Source organism: Pongo abelii, chromosome 12, assembly GCF_028885655.2.
Source record: "Pongo abelii isolate AG06213 chromosome 12, NHGRI_mPonAbe1-v2.0_pri, whole genome shotgun sequence".
In the NCBI taxonomy this organism is placed as follows: Eukaryota; Metazoa; Chordata; class Mammalia; order Primates; family Hominidae; genus Pongo; species Pongo abelii.
Window position 1 is genome coordinate 35,136,232 of NC_071997.2, and position 21,373 is coordinate 35,157,604.

The 21,373-nt window shown below is 36.7% G+C and overlaps 1 protein-coding gene across 1 annotated transcript in view; it reads left to right on the plus strand.

Annotated features, from left to right (window-relative positions):
- MRPS9 (mitochondrial ribosomal protein S9) overlaps window positions 1-21,373 on the plus strand; it is a 61,483-nt gene that overhangs the window by 12,064 nt on the left and 28,046 nt on the right. Inside the window, exons 3-4 of the mRNA XM_002811722.4 lie at window positions 20,888-20,950; window positions 21,034-21,064. Of these exons, the coding sequence (XP_002811768.1) occupies window positions 20,888-20,950; window positions 21,034-21,064 (94 nt within the window). The remainder of the gene's footprint in view (window positions 1-20,887; window positions 20,951-21,033; window positions 21,065-21,373) is intronic.

The following is a 21,373-nucleotide window of genomic DNA, read 5'->3' on the forward strand; positions in this document are numbered from 1 at the left end:
TGTCAGAATAAGGAAAAATGCTGCTATACATTGTAAGTTGGAGCCATGGTTTCAAAGACAAATGTGCAGGATTTACTTAGTATGGTGAGTTTTAGGTGTTACCTAGGAATGAGTCTGTAAATGCTCATACACTGTTGGGAAATGTTTAACCTGTTGTGTAGTCTTAGACTCAGCTTTCTTACAAAATGATAAAACAAATGGTAATGAAAATAGAGTCAAATTTATATCAAGTCCCATAAGTAAACCTTGGCCCAGTGTTTTTGTCAACTTAAATATATATCTGAGTTTTCAAAATGGGGGCATAGTCTAAGTGATTTGAAAATTAGGATCAGAATTCTATTCACTCTTGAGTTATTATATTCCTGATAAAAGCAATAATTGTCGATAATATTTTTGCTAGACATCCTAGAGTAGCTAGCAAAGGAAGTTGAATTTAACAACTTTGAATCTTGTCCTTATTTTTAAAAAGTAACATCTAATATCCCATGATGTTTTATATTTAACCAAAGAACAACATCTTTGTATAGATAATAATATTCTTACACTATTTTAATATTATTTTTAGTCATTTTATGCACTTTAGTTTAATTTCAATCTTTTTGTATACATTTCCTATTTATAAATGGTACTGTAGTATCACTTTCAGGCCCCAGACCAACATTTTTTATTCAACCAGAAGGATTTTTTTCTTTTTTTCTTTTTTTTTTTTGAGACAGAGTCTTGCTCTGTTGCCCAGGCTAGAGTGCAGTGACACGATCTTGGCTCACTGCAACCTCTGCCTCCCGGGTTCAAGCAGTTCTCCTGCCTCAGCCTCCTGAGTAGCTGGGCTTACAGGCACCCACCACCATACCCAGATAATTTTTGTATTTTTAGTACAGATGGGGTTTCACCATGTTGGTCAGGCTGGTCTTGAACTCCTGACCTCTGGTGATCCACCCACCTCAGCCTCCCAAATTGCTGGGATTACAGGCATTAGCCACCGGGCCCGGTCCAGAAGGATTTCTTATTTCTCTTCTAGGTTAGGTGATTTGTAGTTAGGGACTTTGTAGCTGCTGTCCACTTTTTGAATTTTATGGTAATCTGGACAGTATTGGGGGATATTATCTATAAAGAGATGCTATTCTTCAGTTAAGTATAAAATATCATGAGATGTTAGATATTACATTTTAAAAATTAGAACAAGATTCACAGTTGTTAAATTTAAGTTCCTTTGCTAGCTATCCTGGGGCATTTAGCAAAAAAAATTATTGACCGTTATTGCTTTTGTTAGGAATGTAATAATTGAAGAGTGCAACAGGAATAGAATTCAGGTCCTAATTTTCAAATCACCTAGAACATAGACTCTCTAGACTCTAAGTTTGCCTACCCCGGACTTTCATATAAGTAGAATCATATAGTATTTGGTCTTTAGTGACTGGCTTCTTTCACTTAGCACAATGTTTTCATGTTTATCTACATTGTGGCATGTGTCAGTACTTCCTTTTTATTACTGAATAGGTTTTGATTGTGTGGATATACCACATTTTAAGAGTTCAGTCATCAGTTGATGGGCATTTGGGTTTCCATTTTTGGTTGTGATGAGTAATGCTGCTAAGAATGTGCATGCTATAAAGTTCTTGTGCAGACATATGTTTTTATTTCTCTTATGTATATACCTTAGAAACCATTGTTAATCCAAGGTCATGAAAATTCACCTCTATATTTTCTTTTTCTAGTTTTGTAGTTTTAGCTCTTACATTTAGGTCTTTGATCCATTTTAACCTAATTTTTGTGTGTGATGTGAGGCAGGGATCTAGCTTTGTTCTTTCACATGTGGACATTCAGTTGTTCTGGCATCATTTGTTGGAAAGACTATTTTTTCTCATTGAATTATTTTATCACTTATATTGAATATCAGCGTAACTATGAGGGCTTATTTCTGGACCTTATTTTATTCCATTGATCTATACATTTATCCTTATGCCAGTACCACTTTGTCTTGATTACTATAGCTTTATAGTAAGTTTTGAAATTGGGAAGCGTAAGTACTCTTCTTTCCTTCTTGCTTTTAAAGACTATTTTGGTTGTTCTTTGCTCCTCGAATTTTCATATGAAATTTTAGGATCAGCTTGTCAGTTCCTGCAAGGAGCCACCTAAGATTTTGATAGGGATTGTGCTGAATCTCTAGATAGATTTTGAGAGTATTCCCATCTTAATGTTAATTAAGTCTTCTGATCTCTGAACATGAGGTGTCCCTCTATAGATACAGATCCTCTTTAATTTCTCTCAGTGATGTTTTGTAGCTTTCAGAGTCTAAATTTGGCACTTTTTTGTTAAATTTATTTCTAAGTATTAATGTCTTAAAAACTTCTATTGTAAATAGAATTGTTTTATTTTATAATATTTTTGGGTTTCTTATTGCAAGTGAATACAGTTGGTTTTTGTATATTTTTGATTTTGAATCTACATCCTTGCTGAACTTACTAATTCTCATAGTTCTTAGTGGATTCCTTGGGATTTTCTAAATACAGGATATAGCAAGATAGCCCATATATAGAAGGGTATGGCAGGATATCCCATATATTTACAAATCCCACAGAATCCACTAAAAACTACGAGAATTAGTAGGATATTTCACCTGCAAATGGAAATAGTTTTACTTCATTTTTCCTAATTTGGATACCTCTATTTCTTTTTCTTACCTAATTGCCTTGGCTAGAACTTCTAACAATGTTGAGTAGAAATGGCAAGAGTGGACGTCCCAATTTTGTTCCTGATCTTGGGGGAAAGCATTCAGTCATTCACCATTAAATATGATGTTAGCTGTGAGTTTTTCATGGATGCTCTATCAGATTCAGTAAGTTTTTTTCCATACCTAGTTTGTTGAACTTTTTTGTTGTTATGGTTAGTGTTTTTGTCACGAAATGGTATTGGATATTGTCAGATGCTCTTCCATTTTGATGATGATTTGGTTTTTGTCTTTTGTTCTGTTGGTATGATGTATCACACAAATTGATTTTTGTATGTTTAACCAACCTTGTGTTCATGAAATAAATCCCACTTCTTCAGTGTGTATACTCTTTTTTTATATGTTTCTGGCTTTGGTTTGCTAGCATTTTCTTGAGGATTTTTATGTTTAATTGATATTGGTCTGTAGTTTTCTTACAATGTTTGTCTGGTTTTGATATCGGTAATATGGGCCTCATCGAATGAGTTAGGAAGTGTTCTCTCCTCTTCTGTTTTTGGAAGAGTTTGTCAAGAATTTGTATTAATTCCTCTTTAAGAATTTGGTTGAATTCACCAGAGAAGCCATCTGGGCCTGGGCTTTTCTTTGTGAGTTGTTGTTGGGTTTTTTTAACTGCTTACTTTTTAAAATGGTCCTACCTCTCTCCTTGTGGTCTGTGTGTCCCTGAGTAACTGTTCTCAGCAGGAGGATTTCATTACCCAATTGAGTTTACTACTAAGATGTTTTTGAGCAACTCTTAACTACCTTTTTGGTTTGTCTGTTTGTTTGATTGATAAAGACAAGGTCTTGCTATTTTGTTGACAGGCTGGTCTGGAACTCTTGGCATCAAGCCATCCTCTGACCTTGGCCTCCCAAAGTGCTGGGAGATTAAAGGCATGAGCCACCACGCACAACCCCACTTAACTACCTTTTTGGATGTACGTTGGGCATATGTAGCTTATTGAAAAAAGCAGAATCATTCAACAATTTTGTAATTTTATCTGAAGGTATAAGTATTTTCACAGTGTAAGTATTAAACATGAATTTTGTTGTTTGGAGTAGTTTGTTCATTGCTTGGATGTTTACTCAGAATATTAGTTTGGGATGTTAATATTATTTTCATGAGGACTTAATTTATATAGAGTAGCTATGGTCTATAATTTAATTCAATTACATAGTTAAAAGTCTAGGCTCACTATAATTTTCACATAGACAAATTAGGCACCATTGTATTCAGATTAAGCTATTAGTTATTTTATATATTTTAGAAACTAGTTTTTTCATACTAGTTATCCAATTACTAAAATAATGATCGTGAAGACCATTTATGAATTGCATTTGAGCAAAACATTTAAGATTTAAAACAACCCTTTCATATATTAAAATATCTTTTAAAAATGTTGTTAAAGTATTTACAACAGATACAAACTGGTAATTCCATCTAGAGTACATTTTTAATAGTTAGAGAAATCTAAAAGGATCCTGTAGCTTAGTGAATACATTATCATTCAATCAGGTAGAAACCAATTTTAAACAATGTATTTAGTTCTGGTTCTCAAAATATAGAATTATTTTCCAGAGAAGAGATATTTAACATCACTATATAAAGATAAGTGGTGGCAGCTATTCTGTACTTTTAAAACTCTGTGTGTGTGTATATGGTAAAAGCAACTTGATGTCATCTTGTGTGATTGTGTTAACAGAATATTATAAAAATCTACCTTTAGATTTAGCCAATTAAGTAATCAAATCATGAATTAATAGGAAAAACATCCAATTGCTTCTTTAAAATATATAGACTTCTAAAATGAGGTTGAATTTATTGTGTGGAATATAAATGCAGAACATACAGAAAGCTTTATTAGATTGATTTTTTTCTTTCTTTTTATTAAAAATTCATTGTAGTTGAAATGATCTTGTAGAAAAATACAGGACCTGGGATTAAGAGATTCCTTGCGATGTCACTAACTAGTGTCGTTGAGCAAGTCAGGGCTCTCTGTCACTTGATTTTCTTATCTCTAAAATAATAATACCGACTTGCCTACCTCAGAATATATCTAAAAGGCATGAGATTAATGCAGTGTGTTATTATTCCTGTTACTATTAACAGTAATAAATACCATCTGCCATAACTGGAATCATTCCCCAGTTCTCTGCTTTGTCACACAAGTCTTCCATGTCACCTGAGAATGAGTGCTGGGGAGAATCATCTGAAACACTGTTGGGTACATTGATTTATCACTGATTGACTAAAGGGGAGGTTGCTTTATCTCCTGTAGGTTGATATTGTCTCACCTAGCTTGGTATCTAAAAAGCCCATATGGAAGTGAGTGTTAACTGTTTTCCTTGACACCAGTGACATAATTCTGCTGTGCTAGACTTTGCTGCAAGTGATTGATCGGCTTCACTGACTCTTGTGGCATTTTATTAAATATAGTGGACCCCTTTTGGTATTGCTTTTTATTAAATTTAGTGGACCCCCTCCACCTTTGTGGCACCTGAGTAGATGTAAAAGCAAAAGAGGACAGACAGTGACAACTGTTACCAAAGAATTAAAATTATATACTCATATGGTTTTCTGTTCTCATTTATGTTTTTTAAACTATTGTTTTTATAAGTGGCTTAGCAGTGTATATCAACTGAAAGAGACACTATGGCTGATGAGTCAGCATTTCCATGCTGCAACAATGGGTTATTTCTGAAAACAAAAATAATTTATCCAAAATCAAGAAAATATTTTAAGCTTCCTTTGCAATTGCTGTTACATATTTAGAAGTTATAATGCTTTTAAAATGTTTGGCTTTTAATATATTAATTAAGACTAGGTGCAGTAGCTTTTCTCTAATTATTTAGTTTGATCAGGAAGTTAGATATTCCACGAAAGTGAATTTTCCAGATAAGGGAAACCTATTTTTAAGTATTATTTGTAATGAAAACTACTACCGCATACTAAAAACCTTCTATGTTATGTGTGAAGTGCCATCTTGGAGCCTGATGTACATTGCCACATTTTGTCTTTGTAAAAACCTTATGGGATAGGTATCTTTTTTTTTTTTTTTAAACAATACTAAGGCTGTACACTGTTCTTTCTACACTTTCAGATTAATTTTTTAGGTAACATTTTCTAAAATAAATTTCAGTCTCCCCAGCCTTATCTAGTAGGGTATAGTGAGTATAACTTAACCTTACAGTGCTTTAGGATCTTCCTTTTTAGTATGTTTGTTAGCCCCTGACTGTGGCTTGTAGAGCACAACTGTCCCTGCGATGAATGGCTCAGCTATGCTGTATTACTGATTCTTGTCATCTCCTTTGCTGTCAGGATGTCTTATGTCTATGTGTCTGCCTCTAGCCACCCTCACCTGTCTTCCAACCTTCTGGCATAACTAAACTTAAGTGTGTGAATTAAAACTAAAAGCCATTGGACTCTGAATGAGGACCTACATGCCCCTCCTAGTAAGTAAAATTCATGAATTTGTGTCAGCTGTTGCAGTTCTTTATAGGTCTTTTTCATTGATTTCTAGTTTTACAACTTTACTTCAGAGGGTTAAGTTTGAATAGAAATCTGGCCTCGCTGAATACAGCATATATAATTTATGTGTGAAAATTACACCTAGCTAATGTAATATACTAGTGCTTCCTTAATAAGGTTTATTAAAGAGTACAATGTGAGTTGGTAAAAAGGAATAAGATGGATAAAATTTTTGAATAAAAATAATTCTGCTTGTCACTGGTGGTACTTATTTTAAAGTTTTGTCACTTAGTAGATTTATCATTATTAAGGCTACAGGATTCTATATATTTCGGAATTTTTTTTCCAGAATTAGCTCAAATTGGTGCTCGATCTTTTTATTAAATTTACAAGAAAAATATTATCTTATTGGTGAAAAAGTAAAGTATTATAACTAAAAAGGAATTAGTCATTGGCAGGTATAGAATTTCTTCATTTCAAAGTAGTTTAATTTTTGCCCAGTTTCTTAAATTATATTGAAACAAAATAAACTACCTATTGTTCTTACCCACTGAACCATGATGGTGCTACTGATAACCTTTAGAAGATCTAACAGGAGGAAAAACGGGTAGCCTCTAATAAAATTAGTAGTGTATATGGTGTTATGCTGAAAGTACTTTAAATGCAGGCTAAATATTTAGCAAATAGACCTTAATGCTGTTATCCTCAACTCCTGTTTCATCAGTCTTTCACAGGTTACTGCCAAATGTTGATCAGTGTGTAAAAATTTTTTTTTGGCTGTTAACAGTATACATAACTGTTAGGAGGAATCTGTCAGATGGAACCTTGAGCTGAGTGAGTCTTGTTTTTTAGTGTAAAGAAAATTTGATGTGTATGGAAACTGAAAAACTAAGCCCATGAGTGTGTAACAGAGACAGCAGAAACAGTTTTCCTTATTGACCCTAAGACTGAAGAACAGCTAGGTGAGGAATGCAGCAAGTGCCAATGGAACTTTATAGACCTTGTAACATCTCCTTGTGCTAGAGCAGACGTGGGGTAACAATGATTGCTAACCTGTTTAGTGAAGTTTCTTAATCCTGTCATGTGTACTATTAAAAATTCTTTTACTCAAAATCATACTGTAAACACCAAAAAGTTGAGGACCAATGATACTTGCATTTTCCTTTTCCAATGAAGCATGTAGTTGTCATAAAGTTTAGTTGGGAGACCTTTCTGTTATATTAAATATTATGAATACAGACTTGCACTTGCGTTTACTAATGTCTTTATTTGGGAATTAAAAGTTAAGTTCTATATTACTATAGAATTTCAGGAAAAAAGCCAGCAAATTGATATATAGCACTGCTGAAGTCTACCAATTACTTTTTAATTGGTATTATAGACCTCATTCTGAAACCAGAATGTTTTATTCTCCTAAGTGTGAATATGCTGTATGAAGTTTCTCTAATTGATTTGTTGTGCCCATTCCATTTGATGTATCATTTTTCACAATATTTCATAATTTGTGCTCACTTCTAATGAACAGAGTCGTTAGGACAGGCATGTCTAAGTACAACTGACAGCTAACATTAGGTGCCAGATGCAGTTTATAAAGCTATGTAGAACTGTAGAGAACAGTTTAAATAAATTAGCACCTGTACATTAGTCTCACTTGCTGGTAATTTATAAGCGAATCAGTAGAGATGACATTTAGGTAAGTCATTGATCAAGTTAACAGCTGCAAACCCACTGCCCAGCTGGGATGCCTAATTAATAGAGATTGCATTCCTGACCCAATGCTTCTGGGTTGAGTCTGCAATCCTTTCATACTTTGACTTAAGCCTAAGAATATACTCAAATACTTTGCCTTCATTTTAGGAAACTGTTGAATATCAGTATTCTAGTTTAAACCTAAAAATGGAAGAAACATGTTTACTAATGAGGATTACCTTACTCCATTTCTTATTTGGATTAAATTTTTAAAATTTACATTCTTACTTTTTCTTTCTTTTCTCTCAGCACTTTTTGTTTTGAATTCACATTAAGTATAGATGACATGCTGTCGTTTAGTGAGTTTTTTTTTGAGACGGAGTCTTGCTCTGTCACTCAGGCTGGAGTGCAGTGGCACGATCTTGGCTCACTGCAACCTCCGCCTCCCAGGTTCAAGCAATTCTCCTGCCTCAGCCTCCTGAGTAGCTGGGATTACAGGTGCCCGCCACCATCCTCAGCTAATTTTTGTATTTTTAATAGAGACACGGTTTCACCATGTTGGTCAGGCTGGTCTTGAACCCCTGACCTTGTGATCCACCCACCTCGGCCTCCCAAAGTGCTGGGATTACAGGCGTGAGCCACCATGCCCGACAGTTTAATGAGTTTGTAAAGAGTTCTGTACTTACTAAATAGATGTTCCATTTTTTCTTTTGGAAAAAGCATGGTTTTTTGCTTTTGTTCTGTGGGTTTTTTTTTTTTTTTTTGGTGACCAACCAACCGTTGAACCTAAACTGTATGTGTAACAATTTCTTAAAGTGTAACATTAGTTTAAAACACCTAACAACTTTGCCAAGTTAAATTTCATGCCAATTTTAGAATTGAATATGGGAAATTTTAAGCTACCACTTATTTTTGGAAAATGCCTTTTGTTTTCTATTTCTGTGGCAGATTTTCTTCTGAGTGAATTTAAAACTGAAAGATTAGGACATCAGCAACCTTAAAGAGTCAGGCGATGATTTTTGTGTGTAGTTGAGCTGTATGGACGTGGATGGTGAGGATGTTTGAATACTAGTGTGTTTACTAAAGGCACCACCAAAATCTGGTTCTTAGACTGGGAAAAAGGTATCTTGAAACACTAATGCTAAACCAAATACAAACCCAAATACCTGGCTAGCAGGATTGTTTTGAAGCTTATGGAAAAACTATTAACTGAGTCCCAATTGATACACGTTTTCATTTTTTTTTTTTTTTTTTTTTGTGGAAGGATTGGGTATTTCTTAGTTTAAATAATAATTTTTCATGAAGGTTGGTTTAGAAGTGAAAAGCTGTTTATTTCAGATAATTATGAAATTTCTGTTAATTCTGTCATGGTTGGTAAACTTGTCCAAGTGGGCCAAACCACAATTTGGATGTGAAATGCCAATTTTTCTTTAATTGTAAGATACTTGGGGGCCCAAACCACTTGCTGGCACTTTTTTTCTAGTGCCTAGTAAGTGCCACACACATTCTGGGGCCAGTGAACAGATAGGTTAACATTAACAGAGAGTGTTTTCCTCACCACCTTCCCCCAGTGATTTTCTGGTTGACCTAATTTTACCTTTCATAATATTTAAATTTTGCATTATTTTTCGTGCTAATATAGATGTTTCTGAATCACATAACAGGAAAACTGCTAAAAAAAAAAAAAAAAAAAAAAAAGACCCTGAAGTATTCTAACATTTTATTTGCCTTCATGGTTCTCATTTTCTTTTCTTATATTTCTGAGCCTTTCCCAACCACAGCTTTGCCCTAATCTAAATTTTTTTGTGAAGTAGCCCTATTACCCCAACTATTTTTGATACTTATTCATTGTAATTATCTTATTTGAAATACACTCCTTAGTGTTAATTTTATATTAAGCTTAATGCTTTATGTTGGATTGGGAAATTACAATTGTGTGTTTTTGTTTTTATTTTTTCGAGACAGAGTCTTGCTCTGTCGCCCAGGCTGGAGTTTAGTGGTGCAATCTCAGCTCACTGCAGCCTCCGCCTCCTGGGTTCCAGTGGTTCTCCTGCCTCAGCCTCCCAAGTATCTGGGATTACAGGCGGCGCCACCGCGCCCGACTAATTTTTATGTCTTTAGTAGAGACGGGGTTTTACCATGTTGGTCAGGCTGGTCTCGAACACCTGATCTCAAGTGATCTGCCCACCTTGGCCTCCCAAAGTGCTGGGATTATAGGCGTGAGTCACCGTACCTGGCTGCTATTGTTGTGTTTTGGAAAACCCCAAGGACTCAGGAGATCAGCTCATGGAAGACTTTATCTTCAATGAAGTGTTTTCTCAATATGAGGCAAAGGCCTTTGAGTTTGAGGAGTAAGAACAAAGTTGTCTACCATTTGCAAGGAGAACTTGGGAAAGTCTCTTGAAGCATTGGCATTTGAGAGAAACTGATGGAGGAAGCCAAAGAGCAAATTACTGGGGGTAAGAGTAGAGATGAAAAGTTAAATATCGTGCCGGGTGCAGTGGCTCACGCCTGTAATCCCAGCACTTCGGGAGGCCAAGGCAGGCAGATCACGAGGTCAGGAGATCGAGACCATCCTGGCTAACACCGTGAAACGCTGTCTCTACTAAAAATACAAAAAATTAGTCAGGCATGGTGGTGAGTGCCTGTAGTCCCAGCTACTCAGGACTTGAGGCAGGAGAATGGCGTGAACCTGGGAGGCAGAACTTGCAGTGAGCCAAGATCGTACCACTGCACTCCAGCCTGGGCGACAGAGCAAGACTCTGTCTCAAAAAAAAAAAAAAAGTTAAATATTGTATTGGAAGGGCTTGAGCAAATGCCTTTCTACTGAAATAAACCTCAAGTTACAATGGCCTAATAGACCAGCTTACAGGCAGTCAGAACTAAAACAGTCAGATGTGTGGCACTGAGCTGGTTTTGCGTAGCCTGGCTTTGAATTAGGTCTGCATAATCGTGGTCAAAGAAGTTGAAATCTTAACATTGGGCCTTGTGGGGTGGGAAGGCAATCTGAGAGGAAGAAAGCTGGAAAGCTGTTGTGCTCCCTGAGTGGGCCTTGCTCCTGCTACAGGGGTGGTATGGGGTGAGCTTCCTCATACCTGAGGCAGAGCCTCCAGTGACAAGAGACAGCAATAACTTCAGTAAGACAGTGCTAGTAAGATTGTGCCTGGTGCTGAAATGCAGACTGCAGCAGATGCATTTTGATGTTTTCTGACACACAGAATTTCCAGTAGTGCATCACTACCCGCAGCAGGTTTAGAGAGAAAGGTGATAGTGCCCCGTTCCTCCCCACCATCCCTGCTTTTAGAATGGTGATGGGGAAGAGTTATTGCGGAACTGGACTGAAAGTTGCACTGCCTGGGAGGAGGAACATTGGGGACAGTATTCCCTGGAGGGCACGTTGCAAGTAAGATACTGTTCATGTGGGTGCTTAGAGAGAACATTATTCCTTCAGGTGGACCCTCCTAGAAAGTAAGATGGAGGTCTGTGCTTGTCATTTTGCTTTGTTGGTTTTTCTTGCTTATGCTTTGTTCTAGGAGAAAGAAACTGCAAAAACAAGCAGAAAAGGTTTTCAGTATTTGTCACAACTTGATATTTATATATTTTTCTTTCTAGTAGCAAGTTAAGATTAACTATGATTCAAATGAACAACAAAGGATAGGGGGAAACTGGAGCTGATCCAGTAAGGACCTCTGAATGAATACAGACTACAAGAAGTCTGATTGGGAAAGTGACGGCTTTTGTAATATTACTTTCATTTTTACTCCATATACACACTTCTGTTACACACACACACACACTCTCTCTCTCGCTCTCTCTCTCTGTCTTTCTCTCTTACATTTTCCTACTGCTTCCTATATGTAAATATTTCCACCCACATACCCAACTTTGAAGTCCAGGCTGAATGAAATAGGGTATCTAAACCCAGTTCTCTTACCTTTACTCTTTAAGAGAGTAAAGTTAGGCTATCATGCTTAGTAGCAGAGAGCCTCTGTAGTGTTAAGAGATGTCAGGAAATGCAGCCTTACAGATGGTTGTCTTGATACTGAGTTACCCATCCAAGCCCTCAAGGAATCGAGTCATAGATCTAAGTACTGAAACACTGCTTCCAGCCTTTTCCCTTCACAGGAGATAAAGTTAGGAATGGCCGTTATTACCAGCTTTGTTGTAGAAATCCTCTATTCGGAGACTACTTGGTTGTTAATATTCTGTCTTGTAACAATAGATATGTGTTTGTTAATTTAGACCAATAACATTACATTACAGACTTTAACCTTGTAACCATTTAATGAAGTTTAAAAAACCTTGCTGAAATACACCTCAGTAACATTAGTACAGTGCTGAGTTGCATGATTAAAATTAATTGGCAGTAAATAAAATGGAATTGATAGTAAATAAAATGAAAATTTACTTCCTCAGTTGCACCAAGCACATTTCAGTGAGCATAGTAGCCACATAGGCTACTGGCTGTCATTTTGAACAGCACAGATTATATAGAGTATTTCCATTATCAGAGGAAGTTCTACTGGACATGTTAGGATTGCGCCTTCATTTCTTCCCAAGTAAGAGTTTATAATTTTTGCTTTGTGTTACTTACAAGAAAGAGAATACTTGGAAGTATAAGTAATATTTGTTTGCAGTTTCTATTTTGTCTTTCATTGAAACAATTAAAAACACCTGAAGAATTGGCTTCGAAAACAGTTCAAAAATACTACAAAAGAGAAAATAGAAATTTAGAAGTATAGAACATGGTTGCTTCTTTTATCTGAATAAAACAGCAATGAGCAAGGTGCCATGGCACGTGCTGTAGTCTCAGCTCCTTGGGAGTCTGAGGCAGGAGGATTTCTTGAGCCCAGGAGTCAAGGCTGTAGTGCGCCATGATCACATCTGTGAATAGCCACTGCTCTCCTGGGCAACATAGTAAGACCCAATCTCTAAAAAACAAACAAAAATTTATTGAAACAATCACAAATTATAGAAGAACAAAAGGTTTATGACTTCTATATGTATATACATATGTATTTATATATTAATATGTATGTTGCATGGATGTTGGAACCAGAATTGAGAAATATCAGAACACTCTAATCCAATAGCAACAGCAGTAAATACTAATTTGTGTACTTTTTCTTATGAAAAATTTCATTCATACAGAAAAAGGGAATGTCTGTCACCTGGATTAACTTCTTAACATTTTGCTATATTTGCTTCAACTGTATGTTTTTTGGCTGCACTATTTTATTTTAAAGTAAAATACAATTACAAACATCATGATGCTTCACTCCTAAATACATCTTCAAAAAATTAGGACATCTGCTTATGTAACCGCAATATCACTATCACATCTAAGAAAATTAATCTGAATATAGTCTATAGCAGGAGGTGGAAAATTTTATCTATGAGTTTGTATTTACATTTCCCTAGTTGTCTATAGAAGAGTTTTTATAGTTGGTTCTCTCAAGGGCCCTGCAATCCATTTGGTTGTTGATGTATTCTTTGAGTATCTGCTATGTTCTAATTCTGAAGTGAGAAATTATTGACTAAGACAAGGTCCTTTGCCTTCAAAAACACACCTGCAGACACGACCAAGGTAAAATCAAAGATTTGGCAACAGCGCATGGGAAAAAGAAGAACTGGTAGAAAGCAAAATAAGTTATTTGAGGAACAGTTTTAGATGTGCTGTTTGGATACATAAATGGAAAAATCCCTAAGGCAGTTGACAAATAGTTTAGAACTACGGAAATAGATTTGGTCTCTCTCCCTACATAAATTTGCTTGAAAGGAAGAGAACCAAAGATGGAACTCTGAGGAAACAGCACTTAAGGGATGAGCAGAGGTGTGTTTAGGAGAGATCAAGAGGAAACTTGCAAAGAGGTAGGAGGGGAATGTGGCTGCAAGGAGGAAGGGAGACAGCAGTCTCATACGGGTGAGACCTGAAAGTAGGTCACAGGATTTGGAAAAAGGCCTCAGTGACCCCTGACAAAGTAATTACAGGACCAGAATTATGGCTAGGCCAGATTGAAATCTGGGGAAGAAAGCAGTGAGTACTTCAGGGAGTGGGTGGATGCTTCTCAGGACAGGAATGTGAGTGAGAATTGAGTTGTTTATGGGCCTAGATGCCACCAGGAGCACAGTCTTGTTTGGATGGGTGCTTCACGTGATCCTTGAGGTTGCTCACAAATGTGGCATCATTGGTATGGAAAGGAGAAAGGTGAGCCTCACCCCTTTGTGAGTGCTGTGAGCGATGTGGAAGCTGAAGGCAGTGACAAGGATGGGGAGGGAATGGAATGGCCAGATGGTGTGGACCTTGAAAGAGGCTTGTTCTCTGTTTGACTGAGGTGGCACTAAGAGAAGTAATGGAGAGCCCAGTGGAATAGGGAGGACTTCCAGACAAGGCTGCATTTGATCTGCAATCTTGAAAGATCTTGAAAGACAAACAGCAATGTGTTAAGTGGAGAAGTAGAACAACAGTATTGCAGGCAGACAAAACAATTTGCAAAGGCATTTGTTTAGAAAGGAAGAAATGACTGGTAAAAAGAGACAGATGCAAAGTATCACTGAAAAGAGTAGATGACCACTCTCCTTTGTACCCTCTGTGTAACCTGTAAGTATTTCTATCATAGGTCCTGTGTATATTATTTTGTCATGCCGTTTTATGTGTACTATTACAGCAGCCCCTGTATTTGAGACTATGTATACATCTGTCTCCACTGATAGAATGAGGTCAGGAGCCATATCTTAATTTTTATCTTTCTAAACTAGCAGAGTGCCTAGAACTCAGGTGGGATAAATATTTGTTGAGTACAGTTTATTTAGGTAAATAATCTATTTCTTTCTCTTTAAGCACATTTGGCTTTTTCTCCTAATTTTACTACTAAATAGCTGGATATCCTTGATGTCAGTGAAGAAGTGAATCTGTTATCTGAGAGAAGATTGGTTCCCTGGTATGGACAAAGGAGAGTACATTATGAAATTAAATTTCAGAAGGTTCAGGTTCTGGCTTTGCCGTTTATTTCAGTGTAAGCTACTTAACTGCTGCTTCTTGATCTGTAAAATGGAGCTCATGAATGCATGCTATTTTATGTCATAAAATAATATGGGAAATAATGTGCTTTACATAAACTGAACATTTTTGTATAGTTAATTAATATTTATTGAATGACTACTAGTTGTATTTTTATAAATACCTTTTTAAATTCTCACAACAACTAGATAAAGTTGATATCCTTGCACATCAGAATCACTGGGAGTGGTAGTATTTGAAAAGTCTTATTATGGTTATAATAAGACACAGTGAGGATTATGTTATTATTTACACTTTCATCATGTTTTCATGTTCGCTGCTTCCTTTCTTTTGAACTCTGCAATGTTTAGTGAAAGTAAAGATTTTCCTGTTTTATAGCACATAATGCTCTGCCCAAAACATATCTGTAGGCTGTTCAACTCAGTACTAACACTCAAGATTCTCTTGTTATATGTATTTGTTGTTTATCTCAAAAGGATATTCATCTACTTGTGTTTTAACAAGTGTGTGGTAACTGAAAGTTAAGCAGACACAAAAAGCGACACAATTTTTTTTCATAGCCAGGTAGTCCTTTGTTTGCTTCAGAATTTGTAAAAGAAAAGAAAAAGAAAAAAATCTGCATAGAATGCCCATAGGAGATAAATGGAAGTAATAGGTTAGGTCGTGTTAGTACTATTCCATGCATGCTAAACAGATGGCAGACAGCGTGCCAGGAATGTGCGTTTTCTGTTTTGTATGTTTTGTTATTTGGTTTTGAAACAACTGGCTTATTTTATTTCCTATTCCATCTTTTGTTCGTTTTTCTTTCATCTTTTGTTTTTCATTGTTTTCACTGAATTTGCAATATTGCTTTTTATCTGACATGGTATCTTTTGCTCTGTGGACCTTTTCCACAGTATTTGGTACAATACCTAATATAGTGAGGGATTATAAATTAATAAGTGTGTATTAATTTACTTTTAGCTGAGAAAACTTTTTAAAGGCAAAGACACATTTTCTGATACTTTCAGAAGACTTCTAGCAAATTCTTTGTTGGCTTATTTTTGTCTTTTTAAAAGAGAGATTGCCTGTAAGCCCCAGACATCCTTTGCAATCAATGCTTTCTTTTCAGTTTCCACCAGTTAGCTTCCTCATGACTTTTCTGTCTTAGTCTTCATGACAGATCCAACTGTAGGTTGGAATTCTTCAATTTTCATTTCCGTCTAGGATTCTATTCATTGGTCACCTAAATTAACAGTAATTTTCATATTTGGAAATGATGCCGATGACAGCTTGAAACTCGGTTGAATTGTCTCCTTTGTGGTTGCAGTGTGTTCACTCTAAGTTGAAGAATTGTGCTTAGTCTTCCATGTCATCTAGTATTCTGATCCAGGCCCTGGCTTCAGTGGTCCCTTTGCTAAGATGCCAACCAGCCTTGGGCTGCCCTGTATGACTGAGAACGAGGCCTGAGGTCTAGATGGCCCACAAGTGCTGTAGGCTAGTGTTGGCTTTGCTGAGACAGGTTGCGTTTGGGAAAATCTTATTTATTTTTAAATTTTTAACATTTCTCCCACCTTTTTATTTTGAAACTTTTCAAATTTCCAGAAAAATTGAATATTCATTGAATAAATATAAACACATACCCCCATCACCTAGATTTGCCAGATTTTAACATTTTGCCACATTTTTATCTCTTTGTATATGTAAAACATTTTTTATTGATCCATTGAAAATTGCACATTATAAACTTAGCCCCCAAATACATCAGTATGTATGTACTTAACCCCTAAATGCATGCATTCTTCATACCATTATCTCCCACAATATCATTATCACATCTGATACAATTAAAATAATTCTATATGCCGTATATATAATCTTCGTGAAAATTTCCTCAGTTTTCCCTAGAATGTCTTTGTAGATGACTAGTTGTTTTGTAGAATCCAGGCCACTTGTCTTGTACAATTGTGTCACATTCTGGCTTTCTGCTTGCTTTCTCATGATCAGACCTAGAATGTATAAAGGATACTGCTTAGGTGATATTGTATACTTTTCGTTACATCCACGAAGTCTAAGAGGTACATAGTCAGTTTGTCCTGCTGTTGATGATGATATGACTGATCCCTTGATTACAGTGGTGACCACTAGACCTCTTTATTGTAAAAGTAGCCTTTTCCCTTTGTAACCAATCTATATAGGGTAATATTTTCAGTTCGTGCGAATTTTCCATTCTTTAGTAACCTTTCAGCCAGTGGCTTTAGCATTTGTTGGTGATCCTTGCCTGAAATTGATGGTTAATTTGGAAGTTGTAAAATGGTGATTTTCTACTTCTGTCACTCCTTTTACTTTTATAACATATTGTTCTGTAAAGTAGCTTTCTTTTTCTTCTTGCCCCTCCTCCCGAGTGTGTGTGTGTGTGTGTACGTGTATGTGTACGTGTGTGTGTACGTGTATGTGTACATGTGTGCGTGTGCGTGCACATGAACGTGCATTTCACATATTGAGTGTGTTGTGAAGCATTATCATTATTCTTTTATTTTCAGAGATAGGGTCTTGCTCCATCAACCAGGCTATAGTGTAGTGACGCTGTCACAGCTCACTGCAGACTTGAACTCCTGGGCTCAAGCAGTCCTCTCACTTCAGCTTCCTGAGTAGCTGGGACTACAGTCATGTGCCACCACACTTCTTAAAAATTTTTTTTGTAGAGATGGGATCTCAGTATCTCTAAAAAGAGACAGTGAGAATGTCTCAGACTCATTTTGTGCTTTGTCTGTCTTATGCCTAGAGTCAGCCATTTCTCCAAGGTACTTGGTTCCTTATACTGGGATGTATGTAGAAACCAGTTGACCCTCCCATTGCTCCTAAAGTTCCATTGCTTTATGCTTTTTCAGGGAACAGAACTAGGAAATAATATTTTTTGAATATTACAGGAAATAGTTTTTAAGATAAGAGTTTATATTACTTAACATTATAGGGTTTTCCCTTTTACATTTGTATCTCTTCTATAATAAAATATCAGTCTTCATAAAATTAATATATTTACTTATTTGCTTTATGCTGCAGTATACACAAAGTATTTCAGAATTATAGTATCAGTGTTATGACTGACTACAAGCCTACCAAGTAAAGATGAAGATTTCTTTGCAGTTATTTTGTTGTTGTTATTTGTTTCTGGTTATATTTTTAGAGTTTCTTTGTAAATATTATTCTTTAATACATAAAACATTTACATGCTTCAGGGCTTAACCATACAAGGGAGGCCCAGAGGAGTTTGCTCTCATCCCTATGCCCCTCCCTCTACTCTCACCCAACCCTTGATAAATGATTTTTATTGGTTTCTACTTAACTTTTTTGTGTTTATGTTTGCAAAAAGAAGCTTATGTGTATTTTCCCCCTGTACTTATAAGCCTTTTCTTTTTCTGTTTCTTACACCAAAGCAGCATTCTAGGTACTTTTCTTTTGTATCTTGGCTTTTCTCTCTGTTTTACAGCTCTATAGTACTTGATTGCACAGATGTGCCCTCATTTATTCAGCCAACCTCTTATGTATGGGGATTTGGTTGTTTTCAGTATTTTGTTCTCATAAATCAGTGAATAACACGTGCTTATGTTCTTTTGTATTCACAGGGGTGTATCTTCTGGGTAAATTCATCGAGTCAGATTGCTAGGGAAATATATATGTAATGTTGTTAGAAAGCTCCCACCTTCCCGCTGAAGAGGTTATAGCACTTGGCATTCCCACCAGCAAGGTGGCAGGGTGTTTTTTTATAGCCTCGCCAACAGTGTGCTGTCAGACTTTTGAACTTTTGCTAGTCCTATTAGATAAAATGTGTTCTCTCAGTAGTTTTAATTGCACTTATCTTATTATGAGCCATATACTTCTTTTACAAATATAGTTTAATTGGTCAATCTTTTTTTTTTTTTTTTTTTTTTTTTGAGACAGAGTCTCGCCCTGTCGCCCAGGCTGGCGTGCAATGGTGCGATCTCAGCTCACTGCAACCTCCGCCTTCCAGGTTCAAACGATTCTCCTGCCTCAGCCTCCCAAGTAGCTGGGATTACAGGCACCCGCCACCATGCCCAGCTAATTTTTGTATTTTTAGTAGATACGGGGTTTCACCACGTTGGCCAGTCTGGTCTCGAACTCCTGACCTCGTGATCCACCCACCTCAGCCTCTCAAAGTGCTGGGATTACAGGCGCGAGCCACCAGGCCCAGCCTGTCAATCTTTTTAAAAAAATTACTTATAAATTTTGAGTCATAGTTATGAAAGACTTTTCCATTGCTTAGTTATAAAGGAATTCACTCATGTCGTATGTGAGTATTTGTTTGTTTTTATTTTGTATGTTTAGCCCTCTCACTCATTTGGAGTTTACTCTGCTGTATATGATGTGAGGTTTGGATTTCGGTTGTATCTTTTTCCAAATGGCAATCAGTTGCAGTATCACTTATTAAGGCTTATGTGTGTAATCCCAATACTGGTAGGCCAAGGCAAGAAGATCATTTGAGGTCAGGAGTTCAAGACCAGCCTGAACAACATAGTGAGACCCTCGTCTCTAGGAAAAAAAAAAAAAAAAATTAGCTGGATGTGATGGTGCAAGCCTATAGTCCCAGCTACTCCTGAGGCTGAGATGGGAGGATTGCTTGAGCCTGGGAGGTCAAGGCTGCAGTGAGCATGATTGTGTCACTGCACTCCAGCCTCAGCGACAGACTGAGGTTCTGATCTAATAAAAGAAAAAGTCTACCTTTTTTCCCTGCAGCAAAGGAAAGGGGTGGGTGGGGAGGAACCTGGTTAAAACGAAAAAGAGTTTGCTAAAGGGGCATACTGATGTTTGATCTAAGTTTTTTATTTGTTTGTTTATTTTGCAGTCCAGCCTGCGTGACAAAGCATGTTGCCCAGGCTGGTTTATAACACCTGGCCTCATCCTCCCACATCAGCCTCCCACAGTACTGGGATTACCAGCATGAGCCACTGTGCCTGACCTAGGTTTTTTGTTTTGTTTTAAGCATAATTTTGTTCTGAAAAAAGTTGAATAAGAGAATGAAGCTTGACCCAGAGATACAATTAGGCTCCCTAATATGACTGAATTTATACCCCCAAATTATAGACCTCTCCTTTTGGTGGCAGAGTCTGATCCAACACATTTACTATGTGGGTGGGCAGAGAAGGCCCACTCAGAACAGGCTCTCTAAATGAGCAGAAGTGTATTTAAATGCACTACCGGATCCCGGGCCATAGACTCTTCATTTGGCACTGTTCAACAAGAAGGAGAGTGTACATTTTGTTGTTGTGAGGTGGGGCATTGGAGAAGACACTATAAAGGCTTAAGCTACTGTTCTCAGCTGGGAGGCAGTGCTGCTCCCTAGGACGTAGGGGCATTTGGAAAGGTGTGGGGGTGAGATTTGTCACGAGCACTGGGTATTACTGGTGCCGACTGGAAAAAAGCCAGGAATATTAAATGACCTGCAGTATGGGGAAACGGTGCCTATGATGGAGCTGTCACACCCACAATGCCAGTAGCATCCCTACTGAAAAACAGATATGGAAGAAGAACTTGTTTGGAAAGAGTGTAGTTTAAAAGCTCTGGAAAAAGTTGAAAGAACATCTAAAAACATCAGGGGTGTCATGATGGGTGAGACTTAGAGCCTGCTCTTTGCAGCCTGCTCTTTGATATGTGCACGACCAGCTGGCTGGGAGCTGGAACAATTGCTCTTAAGCACATTTCCACAGAAGCCAGACAGGAGCATCTCTAAGTGATCCCTTAAAAGAGATTATTTGTGCTCTCATATTCAAGGAATGACATGTTTAAAGCTGACACTTGAGAATTGTCAATAACCAGTTTAATAGTTAAATTTTTTTCTTTTTGGAGGTGTGTGTAGTAATTTTATCATCCCGTTGAAACATTTATGAAATAAGATAATGCTTTGAAACTCTAGTTCAATGTCCAGCATATAGAAAGCACTCTATAACTATTAGTTCTAACCTTGTTTATATAACAGTTGTTAACTAACCTTTGTGTATATTTTCAGAGAGCTATTGCTTACCTTTTCCCAAGTGGTTTGTTTGAGAAACGAGCCAGGCCAATAATGAAGGTAGTTATCTTAATTACTATTTTAAAAATTTCACTTTTATATGTTATGATAATTATTTAATACATTATTAATTTATTTTACAGCATCCTGAACAGATTTTTCCAAGACAAAGAGGTAAGTTTCTTCAAGAATGAGATAAACAGTTTTTTCTTTACCATATTCCGGTGTTAGGTTATGTATCAGCGGTTGCTCACATAATGTAGGGTGGCCTTCCTGTGTCACAGTAGTTGTGAAGTAGGTCAAAAAATTTTGTAACAATGAATGAGTGAAGTTTGCAAACCATATCTTTTAAATTAAATACTAAAATTAGATGTGTTTAGAGCTTAGGACTATACCAATGTCATACTAATTATTTGCATTCCAGTATGTCCTTTTGAGGGAGAGTTTGGTACAGATCTGCTGGCAACTAATTCAACTTCTGTT